A 16,004-nucleotide genomic window follows, 5' to 3' on the forward strand; every position below is an offset into this window, starting at 1 on the left:
ACTGTCTTTGTAAGTAATATCGAATATAAATATAAATATAAACGAAAATTAAGACTGACGTCTGTTGTCCAGACTAGAGTTCGTTATGCGCCCGCACACTGTGAATGCTGCTCAGCAGCCACACTAAATTGTCCTAGTAATTCATCTGCCTCTCTATCAAGTTCTTGGAGTTCTCGACCCAGTCTTTCGAGTTCGTCTCTCTGTGCGATGTACTGGGTCAGCAATTCTGAAAGAATAAAATATGTATTGTGCTACAGACGCAAAAAAGACTGTGTCCAAAATTCAAATAATTTTGTGGGATATTGAAAAACCCTCAAGAATCAAAAGGATTGTTCTGTTCTAGTCGCACACAACCCAAAACATTTTTGACGACCGAACAACAAGAAAAGTCTCCCTAACTCTATCTCCTCACTGAACACTTCAAGCGTCCGTGATGCCAATAGTATGTAAAATGCTTCACATATAAGAACCAAATTCATGGCACAGATCACCGACGAGTTCTTATATACTCAGGTGGTAAAGATTCAACCGCGAGATAAGAACTGGAGGGGGAAACAACGAATCGTCACAAAGAACTCAGACGGTTATTTATCTCCCACATTTCACTTTTTATCATCGGTTCAAAGCGCACTGAAAAGCCAAGTTGTAGCAACAATTAAATACGCCACACAACTGGAAGTATCTTCTAATATACATACCTTCAGCCTCTGTCACGTCCGTAAGTAGTTCTTCCGAATCCTGATGAGCTTGTTGTACTTCTGAGAGGTTTCCGCTTGCCGCTTCATAGGATGAGTTCACCAAGGACGCGACAAGTGGCAAAGATGCCGTGCTGTTGTCGAAGGTCTACCAAAGAGTGGACAAATAAACTCAAATCATAATGAACAGTGCAGACAACGACTAAATAGAAACCTTAAAGGGAAGCTATAACTATAAACTATAACTGCCGAGCATAGTGTGAAAAGCCCGCGTTGCAACTGGACATCTCACTCCGAACCTGGGTCAAAAAGCCCCGCGCAGTCCGGTAGTAAGGCTGTGCTTGATGCAGGTTGTTCTACAACTGCTTCAGGCACTTTTCAATTTCGATTCTCAAGTAATCCAAAAGTTATCTGAAACTGAATCGGTTATGCTTTTCTACGTTCCATGACTGGTTCACCAAACATGCGCCAACTTCTCAACCACCCAGATGCTAAACGAAAACGAATCGCTTCCCTAATTACCCGCGTTCTTTCCCTCTTGAGGCCGTTCACGAGAATTTAATTGAAAGTCTTCAAAGGCTTGTAGCATCTCAATTTCTGTCCTGATTAACACACAGCCGATAACCGTTCTAGTTTATCTTTTCAAGCTCAAGCTCCAGCATGAGCCCTACGCGACCTTCTTCGATCCCAATTGTGTACCAGTACAAAACTGCGAGAGAACTTCTTAAGACCAAGTTTGAGTATGCTACGCTCGGTGATTTGAAGCGACGCGCTCATCTTCAACTCATGTCTGGACCCACTCGACTGATCAAAAAAGCTTCTTAACACCCTGCGCAGCTGACGGTTTTGTGCGCGATATACGCGCCAAGTGATATGCGTCAAGCCGCGAATGGAACATACCTTCGATACCAAGCCTGTCGCGGTTTCGCTCCTTGTAGCTTAAGCGCACGCTAAACCGCCAGCTACGCAAGACGTAGCTTCTTCTTTTCTTTTATTTACGATAGCAAACGGTCAATGCCACCATATTAACAAATGGCCCCATGACCAACGCGCGTCTTATACCTTGGGCGCCGCGTTTTCTCTTACTAGCCCTTCCATCTTGTGTCATTCTTCACGAAAACATTTAGAATAGTTCAAAATCATTATTAAAATCAATCAATCCATGCATTCATCAATTTCAAGGGCTACTCTTCGCATTCAAAGTTGCCACTTTCCTTACATTTCCAACCGAGCGAGTACACGTATCCAGTAATTTGGACCGAATGGATTCGAATCGCCCTAGTCAGTGGATCTGTGACAAAAATGATTAACGAACTGCTTACAGACCAAAGATGGTGACAGTCTAGTATAAGAAACTTAGAACTCGTAAGATACTTACCTCTTTCGCTTGCTTAGAGATATTAAAGGCCATTTCAGCTGTATGCGACGCATTCTGTGCGTCGGTCTTCGCAGTATCAAAGCAGTTCAATCCTTCTTCTATATCGTCCAGGGTTTTGTTTATCTTCGTCAGTAAACTCTTTCCTGAGGAGTACGACGCCGAGAAACGATGTTCAACCTGACAAGAACAGAAAGAATCAACACCGTTTTAAACTCAGAATTCATCCCCTTATTGACACTAACCGCGCGCTTTATTATGCAATGTACGGTGAACAGCAGCCTCGGCCAAGCAAAAACGAACAAAAGCCATAAGCTAATCAGTCTCTGGTGAAATAGAAGGCCTCTTTGTCGGCCGGCATGGTGACAAGCGCCAACCGCCACCTGGACTCTATATACTTGACTCGCCGAGAAATAACAAATGAAAATGAAGGAATAAAATTCCGCTTCTGCTTCCCTCAGGCAATAATTAGCCCGTTTCTTTAGACAATATTTAGCAATTACAAAACAGGAACACTTTTTATTCATAACTGAAGATTCATATCGATATGAACAGGAAATTTCGTTAAATGAAAGTCAGGAAATAAGGAGATCAGTTTGTAAATAACAGTTTGAAACACCACCACACGTAAAAGACAATTTTCCCATCGCAAAAAAGGACAATTCGTGATGCGAAAACTCAGGACACAAAGAGACGTTTAAGTTTCAGCATTTGTTAAATATCCGCTGGAAAGGAAAAGTCTACTCGTCCCAGTTTTTGAACTCATACAAAGCGGCATTTACGCGCCAAAATTACCCAGAAGATGACAATAGCGTCGCGCACTATTGCGGTTCTTTTTTCGTACCGTTTGTGTGATATTATTGATGTCAGCAACCATTCCATCAGTTTCTTGCTGCAGAGACACGACCTGCTGTCGAATGTGCTCTGATGAGTTCATAGCTGTTTTAATCCCTTGCACTTGATTTAGAGTCTCCTGTGCAACATTACTTTGCGGAAGAAAGGAAGAGGAACACACATAAGCGACAATAATAAAAGATAAAAAACAGTGCAATCGACGAGTGAATCTGAAAATTGTGGCAAAATATAGTATTTGACTGCCATTTAGTTTCGTTTGAAGCCATTTTTCGGGATGTCACGCAAGGAATTTTAATAGGCGCTCAGGAGACCGAGTATCTACATGGTCAAGAAGCCAGGCCGCTTCGCACTTGGACATGTAATCCTGGGCTTAAACTTACATGGCTCTCTGCGAGAGGGCTTCCACTTCTCGTGCCTGTTCCAGGCCATTTTGTGCAGCTTTTAGAGTCTGGTTCACCATTGCTTGGCTAACATTTGTGTTCAGAATCTCATCAGTAAGGTTTTGGATCTGTTGCAGACTCACAGGCATGTTCATGGCACGGACCTCATTTGCAATGTTCGTCGCTTCCTTTGTCATGTTATTAACCCTGGCTATGGTGTTGATTCCTGCAGATACGTTATTGATAGCATCTTGTGTTTGTTGGAGTACCATTGTAGCGTTTTCCTGTAACGTTAGATGTGAGCAAAGTTAACTTTTTGGCTCATGATTGATGGAAGAGCGCACTGTCAAAATGCAGTTTTAAAATTGGAAAAAAAAGAGGCGGGGAAACTTTTGACGAGTTCCTCTATTCTAATCAAATTTTTCCCAGATTACGCCAGCGTTGATATCATGAGGACAAGAAACATGCTTAGTGTGTATTGTTTCAGATAATGTTTTTGTGCCTTACTGGACCTCCCTTCTAAACGCATTCGTCAAAACAACCCTAGCTTCCCTCGCTAACCAGAAAACTTACTACGTGAAGCTTTTCAGAATACTCTAGTCCATGACAAGTAGAGAGAGAAACGCCGTGAAAGCCACGCCCAATATTTACACTGCACAAGATATCATTCACATAAAGAACTCGCACCAAAAGAACAACTACTCTCAAAGCTCTTACTCACTTTAAACCCCATGGCTGTCTTTAACGCGTTGTTTGCATCACCACTGGCCTGCAAAGTATCTGAGTGTGCATTGGTGGCATTGTCCAGTGCGCTCTGAGCTTCTCGCTTCCGCTGACCGGCTAGATCCTTTGATCGATTTGCGGTTTCCACAGCCATGGTCAAATTGCCGTTTGCTTGTTCTCCAATAATTTCCGCTATTTTCACCAGTGCCTGAAAAATCTCGTTGATTTTGCTGATTTCTTCAAGTCGCATGGAGTTATTACGGTATAAGGTCTGGTCACCGCCCCCAGAAGTGTAAATGTGTACCAGAGAAGCGTACACCTAACAGTGACAAAATACTGGGAAGAAACTGTATCCCCTCACTTAATGCCATTAAATCAGGATAAGCTGACTTTACCCCTACCTACCCCACTCTTGCACACTTTCCTTCACCTTTAGAGTAATTCAATGGAAGGCTGGACAAACACATAATAGTCCAAATATTTGGATCTATGTAGAGTAAGAATAAAGTCTCTTTTGGAAGCTTTCAGGTATCTATTATAGAATATGTATTGATCAAGTCTGTGTCTGTGGACATCAACACACCTTGTTTTCTGCATTGTTATTCATTCTTGTTTCTTCTGAAAGAGCTAAGAATACTCTATAGTCCTGATTTTTAAATTGTCCATATCCTGCAGATAAAATAACAAAAAATAAACTAAGGAATTTTTTTTTTAAGAGCATGGAATTAAGAGAAGTGTTTAAGGAAGATTAACATAAAAAAATCAGCCCTCGATAAATTTTGTGTATAAAAATTAGGAGTCACTAATTTGATTCATAAATTTCCATATAAGAGTTACTATTTATATAGTAGAAATATAAATGCTGGCAGTGCATAGGTCTTTTGCAAAAGTTGGGTCTTTTAGGGTGTGAGAGGAGCCTGTCAGTGAGAGTATTATGCCCAGTGTTAAGTTGTTAATAATTTTCATGTGATGATAAGCAATCCCAGTTTTTGGGAATCAAATCACTCCAATTAAGTTATTCTTAACACAAAAAGATTGTTTACCAATGATGATTAAAAACACTGAGTTAATTTCTTACAGTACAGCACAAAGGTAGTACTGTAAGTTCACTTAATGGACTAAGTACAACTCCCCAGCTAAATTTCATCACCTCCAGGCTACAAGCTACTGTACCTCTTATGCACAATGCTCCAAGCACAATCATAAGTCCTGTACCAATGAACCTAAACAAGCTTACCCAAACCTGCATGACTCAACAGACCTAATATAAAAGGAAGAACATCAGATGATTACTTCCTTGTCAAAAGATCACTGTAAACAAATGTGCAAACTTAAAATCTCTGTATCATCATTAATAATGATATGATAAGTTTACAAGTGTAATATTATTTTGGACTGCTTTCCAAGCTTTATAATAAAATTCCACCACCATAAAGGAACTACCTTACAGGGGGTAATTTAGTGTTAACAACTGGGTTGAAAACGTAAATTAGCCACCGTAAAGAGTAAAAAAGCTGACGTTTCGAGCGTTAGCCCTTCGTCAGAGCGATTAGAAGAATTGTGGGTTGTGTATGGATTTATATGTAGAAAGTGGAGCTACGCCATTGGTGGGAATATGGTGACGAAAAAACAGGAATAAATTAGTTGAATGAAAAGCGCTCGTTGATTCCGTGGGGATTAAGGGTGCCGATTTGAAATATAAATTTTTGTTCTAGTGTTTTACGGCTTTCCGAACTGCTTAGATGTAAGGAAAGGCCGCAAACTGCCATATGCTGTTTAGAATGATAAGGAAGATTAAAGTGTCTAGCGACTGGCTTGGATGCGTCCTTGTCGTTTATTTCCACATCGCGAAGGTGTTCTCGGAATCGGTCACCCAGTCGTCTTCCTGTCTCGCCGATGTGTAACTTATTGCAATAAGTGCAAGTTATGCAGTAAATAACATTGGCGGAGGTACACGTAAAGTGATCAATGATCTTAATGGATCTTTTGGGTCCCGATATTTTCTCTACGTTGTGAATGAAAGGACAAGTTTTGCATCGTGAGCGAGCGCATTTAAAAGTTCCAGATTGGTCATTGGTTTGAAATGAACTCCTGACTAAAAAGTTGCCTATGTTTTTGTCACGTTTGAATGAAATAAGTGGGGGTTTCGAAAAGATAGTGCCAGTCTCTGAATCGTTTTGGAGTAATTTAAAATTTTTAAGAATGATAGATTTAACTGCGTGGTTGTGAGGGTGAAATGTAAGAGTAAATGGAATGCGATCCGTGTTCTCCTTCTCGGCCGTTCGTAGTGCTGCCTGTCGATCGATTTGTTGGGCACGGTGGTAGCCCGCTTGAACGACAGAAACAGGATAGCCGCGTTTATCGAAAAACTGGCACATTGCCTCTGATTTTTCGGAAAAATCAGAGTCGTCACTACATAAACGACGAAGTCTGAGAAACTGTGAAAAAGGTATGGAGTTCTTGACGTGTGATGGATGTGAGGATGAATACAACAAGTAACTATGTGAATCTGTAGGTTTGTAGTAAACACTAGTACATAAGCCGTTGCCTTCAATTGAAATTTTGATGTCTAGAAAAGCCAAAGAATTGTCGGAAATTTCCCAGGTATATTTAAGAGCCGGATGAAAGGAATTGACGGCGGTTATAAATTGAGTGAGCTCCTCTTTGGTAGAGGAGGTAGCGCCGATGCAATCGTCAATGTAGCGGCCGTAGAGTTGAGGTTTTGGGCCGTGGTATTGGCTAAAAAATTGATGTTCGATAAAACCTACAAAAAGATTGGCGTAGCTGGGTCCCATTTTAGTACCCATGGCCACGCCATTAGTTTGTTTGTAGTAGTTACCACCGAATGAAAAGCAATTGAGTGTGAGTACTAGTTCGGCCAGACGGAGTAGTGTTTCAGAGCTAGGTTCCTTAACAGTGCGTTGATCATTCAACTAATTTATTCCTGTTTTTTCGTCACCATATTCCCACCAATGGCGTAGCTCCACTTTCTACATATAAATCCATACACAACCCACAATTCTTCTAATCGCTCTGACGAAGGGCTAGCGCTCGAAACGTCAGCTTTTTTACTCTTTACGGTGGCTAATTTACGTTTTCAACCCAGTTGTTAACACTAAATTACCTGCTATACTCTCCCACCGACGCAGCACCACAGTTTCTTTAGAAACTTACCCCTTCATACCTTACAGGGGGTTTACTTATATACATTTTCATAAGTAGCTCCTTAATGGGATAGACATATGTGATCACAAGGGAAGCAATACCAATGTTATTAACAAAATCTCAGCTCAAAGTGGTTGAAGGTCCTATGTTTAGAACCAGAGAGCCATTGGCAGCCAACATTTAACTTCTGTAAGTAAACCATGATTTACGAAATTGCAATAATTTAGCCCAAACTTTCTAATGAATGTTCTTTATCATTCTAAATCCTTAAATTCCCAAGATCTGATTGTTAATTCTCCCCTCTAGCTGCTACACACTTCCTTGCAAATTAATTCAATTACAAGAAATAGGTGTAAGATGTAGATAACAACTTCTAACCGATAAGCTTCAGTATTCTGATAATTTGGTATTATAAACTGAGGTGATAACATAAATTGGCCGCCATAAAGAGTCATAAAGCTGACATTTCAAGCATAAGCCCTTTGTCGGAGTGTTTACCTTGTTATACTCTTCCACCGACACAGCACCACAGTTTCTTCAGAAAGTTACACCCTTAATGCTTATTACCTGATTGCTGGATAATATGTGGATATTATTGGAAGAAGTTACATGTTTTAGCTCTCTGGAAGTTCAAGGGTTAACTAGTTTTCACCTCCTTGGTATGTTGGTTGCGTAGCCAATAAGAAAACATGATTTATTTCACCCTGCTGTTTGCAGAGCTACATGAAGCCATCCCAGTATAAAATATTCATACCCTATCAATAACTGTGTTTGTTGACTAGTAATAAAAACGTCAAGAAGTGATACAGACCTTTCCTAACGAGATAAAATCCTATGGCAGGTGCAGTTAACAAGGAAGTAGAGTAACAAACTGACCATGCTAATGACAACTACAAAAGAAGTTCACATGATGTTACATAACCTCTTTAATGTGCTGGAGGGGATACAAAAAAATATAAGTCGGAACCAATTCCCGAGAAAAAGAAAGAAATACAACTGTACTCCTCGGAGATTTAAGATTGTCAAGCTTTCATGCAAAATATTTATCTCCTTCCCAACCTTAAGCTGATCTACTATAGAAGTCAAAACAATTAACGTCGTGAAAAATCCCACAACGCTCGGTTTTGCGCGAAAATAACTACTTGGCAAAGTATTCTTTAGAGCTCAAGCTTGGCTAGAATCAAATCTTGAAGTAGGCTTCTTATTCCCCTACCGCTCGTAAAACTCCTGAGCCACATTGCTCCAAGGTATTCCCCTCGTACGGTCTACTCTGTGAAATAGTTCAAGCCATATAGAATTAAAACACCACAAAGAAGAAGGAATATTCGAAGCTAAAAAACGAAACTAATTAAACCCACGACTTCAGAATCTAAATCTGCAAGACAGGTGATAGCTAGCTTTGTTTCAGTAAACATAAGCTAACGAATCACGAAAACCAAAAGGTAAAATAGTATTTTCAAGGTAAAAAAGCGTCCACTCAACACTTACTTGTCGACTATTTTTCGTAGAAACCCGATATAACTGTGGTCCCACCGCACACCTATAGATCTCCGCCATTTTGTTTTCAAAAAACTTCAAGCGAACAACCGCTGACGGATGTTTTGTCTGCGCATGTTCTAAAAATTTTTGTTTGATCGTTTCATGTCTACGAACACTTTGAGGCCTCACTCCTACGCTCTTCAGTGAGGCCTAACTTTGGGAAATAAGAATTTTTTAAAGAATGTGTTTTCCTCAAATCTTCCCTTCTGATTGGTTACTGCTACGTCCTATTGACCTTTCTTTTTTGTTGTCAAATAATGTTTCCGACCACAAAAAACCAAAACACAGTTTCCGTGAATATCTTGTTGGGACAGTTCCAAAATTGCTTTTCGGAGAGTTGAGACCATTATGTCCGGTTATTTCGAAGTGGTAAACGAACACGTTGGCAAAAACTGAGAGGAAATGCGCTGAAACTTGAAAGGACTCTGATAGCAAAATGACAGATTCTACAAGGAGTTGGCTGCCTGGTTTCACCCTCACCGATACTGTTAAAGAAAAAATCAGAGCCAGTCACATGCACCCAGGAAAACAGGGAAAAAGCCTTTTCCTTTCGTCTGACGAAGACGTCGTCTGGAATCTGGTCAAAGATACGTTTATACACTCTGTTGTCTTAAAACCTCACAGGTCTGATGATGAGAAGGAGGTTCTACAGAAACGGTTTTCGTCGCAAGTTGGCAATCTTGGATGTAATGGAGCTGAGTGCTTTTGTGTGACCGTCATCGTCCACAAGGCGGATCAAAGAATAATTACTGCATATCCAACATGAAATTTAACAAATACTTTTTACATACATTGGACAAGAGCTGGTTTTCTGAAGTTCGCAAATAATTGTCGTGACAATATTATATGCTTCACAAATCATGTTTCGTCGTGCGTATCAAGCCAGACATGATGAGCTTCGATTGCTTCATGACTTAGTAGGCCTTTTTTTTTCTTTTAGTTTTCATGTATCGTTAATATGATTGTCGGTTTAACACTCTGAATTTACATTTTTTGTCAACAAATGGCTGCTTGTCTTGGATGGATTACTGTAATTTTCTTTGAGAACTCTGCTCGACCGACCTCACAGCTCTGATGATAAGAAGGAGGTTCTACAGAAACGATTTTCGTCGCAAGTTGGCAATCTTGGATGTAATGGAGCTGAGTGCTTTTGTGTGACCGTCATCGTCCACAAGGTGGATCAAAGAATAATTACTGCATATCCAACATGAAAATTAACAAATACTTTTTACATATATTGGACAAGAGCTGGTTTTCTGAAGTTCGCAAATAATTGTCGTGACAAATCATGTTTCGTCATGCGTATCAAGCCAGACATGATGAGATTCGATTGTTTCATGACTTAGTAGGCCTTTTTTTTTTCTTTTAGTTTTCATGTATCGTTAATATGATTGTCGGTTTAACACTCTGAATTTACATTTTTTGTCAACAAATGGCTGCTTGTCTTGGATGGATTACTGTAATTTTCTTTGAGAACTCTGCTCGACCGACCTCACAGCTCTGATGATAAGAAGGAGGTTCTACAGAAAATGTAATTTCTGACGGTTGAGTGACTAGGAACGAATTAGTCAGAAATTACTATTCTGATGGCACGATTGAGAGGTTTTAGTATTATCAGGGGAGAGTTTTGAGTATTTAATGTTTTAGCGGGGAATATTAATCATTCTAGCTCGGTCAGTCTTTCTGTTTGCTGTTGTCAATTTAGTTAATTTTTTTTTTTTCTATGGAGTTATGGGTTTGTTTGTACCTCTTCCCCGAGGTTCCGTGCCACTGCATTAGATGGGGAACACGTTTCCACATATTTTTTGGCCACATCTAAAGAGTGGTTTTTTAGTGGTTTTTCGTATCTGGCGTGGTACACTCAATTTTTCAAGCTTTTCAAGTTAGACTTGCTAGCATATTCTATGTTGTAATAAGTATATGTTACGACACATTGTTGTTGTCGGATGACTGACTGACCATTCCTCAATAAACTATTTCACATTGAATGTTTCGTGATAGTGTAGTCAGAATCGATTTTCGTCGCAAGTTGGCAATCTTGGATGTAATGGAGCTGAGTGCTTTTGTGTGACCGTCATCGTCCACAAGGTGGATCAAAGAATAATTACTGCATATCCAACATGAAAATTAACAAATACTTTTTACATATATTGGACAAGAGCTGGTTTTCTGAAGTTCGCAAATAATTGTCGTGACAAATCATGTTTCGTCATGCGTATCAAGCCAGACATGATGAGCTTCGATTGTTTCATGACTTAGTAGGCCTTTTTTTTTCTTTTAGTTTTCATGTATCGTTAATATGATTGTCGGTTTAACACTCTGAATTTACATTTTTTGTCAACAAATGGCTGCTTGTCTTGGATGGATTACTGTAATTTTCTTTGAGAGCTCTGCTCGATCAGAGATCTGAGCTCCATAAGACCTGTTAACATGCAAATCATGCTGCCAATAAGTTATATGAATAGCAAATCCCACGCAACAAAACAAACAAAGTTTTATAGCCCAGCTTGCTCTTTTGATAACTGACAGGTGAGTTAGGCAAGACCGAGGTCAGCGAGAAGAGCGTGTAATTTTCATATTCCCCAACTTTTCAGACCCAGCTTTCGTCCGTCTTTAGTAGCGTCCCATCTGTCTTTTCTATCTAACCGAGAGGTATACTGGGAACGACGATGGTTGACCCATTTAAGATCTTTCACTGGTGGCACGCTCATAGGTAAGAATAACAAAGGCTTTATTTTCATTTCAATTAAATGTAAAAAAATGCCAACTATCATCCATCTTATAAATAAATACTCTACAACACACTCTTATCCTATATAAATTTACTACGTAAATACACATATTGATCAGAGCGAAAACTTTCCGATGACATTTACTAAAACCTAGGATTTGTTCCGAAGAAAGTTAATCATAAAATCAAAAATGTAACGCTCGATACTTCTCTCTCCTTAAAAGTCGTTGTTAGTGTTTGGGAAAGCGATGGGGACGACTTTGCGTGGGTTACACAGAATTTTTGTTCGCTTTCTCCAGTCGAAACATCTTTGCACTTTTAGGTATAGCACTCTGAGAGATCAGTGTTGCTCATAGTTTGAGGCAACTGTTGCTTTGACGTTTTTCTGAAAGTCCCGTTTATCTTTTAAAATGGTCCACTGAAAAACAAAAGGCGTCAACATAATGCTAGCTTATGGCAACAACAAAATCTCTCTATTCGCGCCCCTAAGTGAATTCCAGTGAATAGTACACTTGTCCTCTTAGGATCACTCGTAGCAGTGCAGCTGAAAACCCGCAGATTTGTCTAAAGTAAAAATATAGCAATGACACTGATGAAAACTCTTTATAGCCTCAGCATCCTGAAAGAGGCGTTCTTCAAGCATTTCCATACGGGTAATTTTTGTTCTAATGGGTTTTAAGGTCTAGAATAACAAGAGGCCCGCGCAAGTCGCTGTCCCTACCATAAAACAGCTTCAAAAAAAACTTGTCCCTAGCCGTTAAGCAAATTTATGAGTAGCTAATCATTTTAAAACCTAAAGTATTTCCAGCTTATCCTGTACACTTTTAATACCAATAAAAATATCAATTTAGTAATACTTAGAATTTAAATCACTACTATTCATAAGCTGACATATGCTGAGGTCCTGGAAGACTTGTTAAAATTAAAAATTAAAACTTTAAATGTCTATGTCCAATTATCCATGTTTCAAGCGTTTCTTGAGCTTAAAACTTGTATCAATTATCGTTATGCCTTCAATTGACTCATCGTACGATAAAACTCAACTTTTATCAGGGCACCTATCCATCCAAATACATAAAATCGTTACATCCATGAACTACAATCTACCGGTTTCTATTCCTTAACAAACATTTATGACGACCCCTCTCGTCCCTTAAATAATGCTTCGTGACGTAACTCCTTTGCAATTTCAGAATCTTCCAGTCGCGGTAGATTTTAAAGCAGCTTTCAATTTTGCCGCTGGATTTTACTTACACTGAAAATCATTTAAAATACAGCAAAACCGCTAAAAATGGCACGACCTAACCATACAACAAGAAAGAAATAACATACTCGCTCGCTTGGAAAAAAAAAACCTGTCGACTGTCTTTGTAAGTAAAACAAAATATGATCGTGATACAAATATATACAAAAAGTAAGACTGACGTCTGTTGTTCAGACCAGACTTCGTTATGCGCCCGCACATTGTGAATACTACTCAGCAGCCATACTAAATTGTCCTAGTAATTCATCTGCCTCTCTATCAAGTTCTTGGAGTTCTCGACCCAGTCTTTCAAGTTCGTCTCTCTGTGCTATCTATCGGGTCAGCAATTCTGAAAAGAATTAAAAGGACTGTGCCTAAAAATTCAATGACTTTGTAAGGTATTGAAAAATCCTCAAGAATCAAAGGGATTGTTCTATTTCAGTCGCACGCAACCCAAAACAATATTTGACGACCAAATTCCAAGAAAAGTCTCCCCAACTCTACCTACCCACAGAACAATTTGAGCGTCAGTGATACTAGTAGTATGTAAGATACTTTTCATATATGACCCAAATATATGGCAACGATCACCGACGAGTTCTTTGATACTCAGGGGGTAAAGATTCAACCGCGAAATAAGAACTGGAATGGAAAACGATCAATCGTCACAGACAACTCAGACAATTTATGTCTCGCACATTTCACTTTTTATCATCGGTTCGATGCGCACTGAAAAGCCAAGTTGTAGCAACAATTAAATGCGCCACACAACTGAAAGTATGTTCCAATATACATACCTTCAGCCTCAGTCAAGCCCTTAAGTAGTTGTTCTGAATCCTGATGAGCTTGTTGTACTTCTGAGAGGTTTCCGCTTGCCGCTTCATAGGACGAGTTCACCAAGGACGCGACTGGTGGCAAAGATGCCGTGCTGTTGTCGAAGATCTACCAAAGAGTGAACGAATAAACTCAAATAATCACTAATAGTGCAGACCACGACTAAATAGAAACCTAATAGAGAAACTATAACTATAAACTATAACTGCCGAGCGTAGTGAGAAAAGCCCGCGTTGCAACCGGACGTCTCACTCGGAATCTGGGTCAAAACCCCCGCGTAGTCCAGTAGCAAGGCTGTGCGTGACGCAGGTTGCTCTACAACTGCTTCAGGTACTTTTCAATTTCGATTCTCAAGTAATCCAAAAGTAATCTGAAATTGAATCGGTTATGCTTTTCTACGTTCGATGACTGGTTCACGAAACATGCGCCAATTTCTCAACCACCCAGATGCTAAACGAAAACAAATCGCTTCCCTGATTACCTACGTTCTTCCCCTCTTGAGGCCGTTCACGAGAATTTAATTAAAAGTCTTTATAGGCTTGTAGCATCTCAATTTCTGTCCTGATTAACACACAGCCGATAACCGTTCTAGTTTATCTTTTCAAGCTCAAGCTCTGGCATGAGCCCTACACGATCTTCTTCTATCCCAAGTGTCTCTGGACCCACTCGACTCATCAAAAAAGCTTCTAAACAGCCTGCGCAGCTGACGGTTTTGTGCCGCGAATGGAACATATCTTTGATACCAAGCCTATCGCGGTTTCGCTCCTTGTAGCTTAAGCGCACGCTAAACCGCCGGCTACGCAAGACGTAGCCTCTTCTTTTCTTTTATTTACGATAGCGAACGATTAATGCCACCATATTAACAAATGGCCCCATGACCTACGCGCGTCTTATACCTTGGGCGCCGCGTTTTCTCTTACTAGCTCTTCCATCTAGTGTCATTCTTCAAGAAAAAACTTGGAATAGTTCAAAATCATTTTTAAAATCAATCAATCCATGCATTCATCAATTTCAAGGGCTACTCTTCGCATTCAAATTTGCCACTTTCCTTACATTTCTTAACAAGCGACTAAGTAAAATTTGGCTCAGAGTACGTAAGCTTTCTGCTCTGTACACGTATCCAGTAATTTGGATCGAATCGATTCGAATCGCCCCGGTCAGTGGATCAGTGACAAAAAATGATTAAGGAACAGCTTACAGACCAAAGATGGTGACAGTTTGGTATAAAAAAAACTTACAACTCGTATGATACTTACCTCTTTCATTTGTTCAGAGATATTAAAGGCCAGTTCAGCTGTGCGCGACGCATTCTGTGCTTTGGTCTTCGCAGTATCCAAGCACTCCTTCTTCCATATCGTCCAGGGTTTAATTTGTCTTCGTCAGTAAACTTTTTCCTGAGGAGTACGACGCCGAGAAACGATGTTCAACCTGACAGAAACAAAAAAAATCACCACCATTTTAAACTCAGAAAGCATCACATTATGAATACTAACCATGTACTTTATTATGCAATGCACAATAAATAGCAGCGTCGGCCAAATAATGACGAACCAAAGTCATACACGAATCTAGTGAAATGAAAGGCCTCTTTGTCGACCGGTATGGTGACAAGCGCCAACCGCCCCCTAGACTTTTCATGCTTGACTCGCCGAGAAATAACAAATAATTAAATGAAAATAAAAGGACTAAAATTCCGCTTCAGCATCCCTCAGGCAACAATTAGCCCTCTTCGTTTTGACAACATTCAGCAATTACGAAAAAGGAATACTTTTATTAATAATTGAAGATTCATATTGGTATGAAGAGGAAATTTCATTCAATAAAAGTCAGGAAATAAGGACATCACTGTGTAAATAACAGTTTGCAACGCTACCGAGCGCAAAAGACACTTTTCCGATCCCATAAAAAGACAAGTCATGATGCAAAAACTGAGGACACTGAAAAAGCGACGTTTGCGTTTTAGCATTCATTTGATAATCTGGTGGAAAGGAAAAGTCTACTCATCCCAGTTTCCGGACTCATACATGTAGAAAGCTTGAGCGCTATAGTTACAAGGCAGTGGCATTTACGCGTCAAAATTACCCACAAGATAACAGCGTCGCGCACTATTATGGTTCTTTTTTCGTACCGTTTGTGTAATGTTATCGATGTCAGCAACCATTCCATCAGTCTCTTGCTGGAGAGACATAACCAGCTGTCGAATGTGCTCTGATGAGTTCATAGCTGTTTCAATCCCTTGCACTTGATTTAGAATCTCCTGTGCAACATTACTTTGCAAAATAAAGAAAAAGGAACACATATTAGCGACAATAATTAAAGAAAAAAATCAGGGCAATCGACGGGCGAATCTGAAAAGTGTGGCAAAATATAGTATTTGACTGCCATTTAATTTCGTTTGAAGCCATTTTCGGGACGTCACGCAAGGAATTTTAATAGGCGCTCAGGAGTATCTACGTAGTCAAGA

General features: G+C 39.8%; 3 protein-coding genes across 7 annotated transcripts in view; all 3 read right to left on the minus strand.

Moving 5' to 3' along the window:
* The window catches only part of LOC149047130 (uncharacterized), a 4,751-nt gene extending 455 nt beyond the window's left edge, over positions 1 to 4,296 (minus strand). The window contains exons 1-6 of the mRNA XM_089205348.1: positions 4,027 to 4,296; positions 3,306 to 3,589; positions 2,915 to 3,056; positions 2,074 to 2,250; positions 699 to 843; positions 1 to 226 (exon numbers count right to left, since the gene is read on the minus strand). The exon at positions 1 to 226 is cut by the window's left edge and continues 455 nt beyond it. Coding sequence (XP_089061474.1) covers positions 84 to 226; positions 699 to 843; positions 2,074 to 2,250; positions 2,915 to 3,056; positions 3,306 to 3,589; positions 4,027 to 4,278 — 1,143 coding nt within the window. The 5' untranslated portion in view covers positions 4,279 to 4,296 and the 3' untranslated portion in view covers positions 1 to 83. The remainder of the gene's footprint in view (positions 227 to 698; positions 844 to 2,073; positions 2,251 to 2,914; positions 3,057 to 3,305; positions 3,590 to 4,026) is intronic.
* The window catches only part of LOC149047128 (phosphatidylserine lipase ABHD16A-like), a 40,154-nt gene extending 31,383 nt beyond the window's left edge, over positions 1 to 8,771 (minus strand). The window contains exons 1-3 of the mRNA XM_089205350.1: positions 8,682 to 8,771; positions 8,407 to 8,463; positions 8,005 to 8,083 (exon numbers count right to left, since the gene is read on the minus strand). Coding sequence (XP_089061476.1) covers positions 8,005 to 8,083; positions 8,407 to 8,463; positions 8,682 to 8,750 — 205 coding nt within the window. The 5' untranslated portion in view covers positions 8,751 to 8,771. The remainder of the gene's footprint in view (positions 1 to 8,004; positions 8,084 to 8,406; positions 8,464 to 8,681) is intronic.
* Positions 8,772 to 12,299: 3,528 nt separating this feature from the next.
* The window catches only part of LOC113668170 (uncharacterized), a 30,551-nt gene continuing 26,846 nt past the window's right edge, over positions 12,300 to 16,004 (minus strand). For 4 of the 5 annotated variants that reach the window (XM_089205362.1, XM_089205357.1, XM_089205360.1 and 1 more), the window contains 2 exons: positions 13,504 to 13,648; positions 12,300 to 13,055 (listed from right to left, as the gene is read on the minus strand). In XM_089205362.1, the coding sequence (XP_089061488.1) occupies positions 13,600 to 13,648 (49 nt within the window). In that variant the 3' untranslated portion in view covers positions 12,300 to 13,055; positions 13,504 to 13,599. Of the gene's footprint in view, positions 13,056 to 13,503; positions 13,649 to 14,796; positions 14,969 to 15,668; positions 15,811 to 16,004 lie in introns of those variants that run through there. The other variant, XM_089205363.1, reaches the window with a different exon arrangement.

The sequence above is a fragment of the Pocillopora damicornis genome, chromosome 4, assembly GCF_964200805.1.
Source record: "Pocillopora damicornis chromosome 4, jaPocDami1.2, whole genome shotgun sequence".
Classification (NCBI taxonomy): Eukaryota; Metazoa; Cnidaria; class Anthozoa; order Scleractinia; family Pocilloporidae; genus Pocillopora; species Pocillopora damicornis.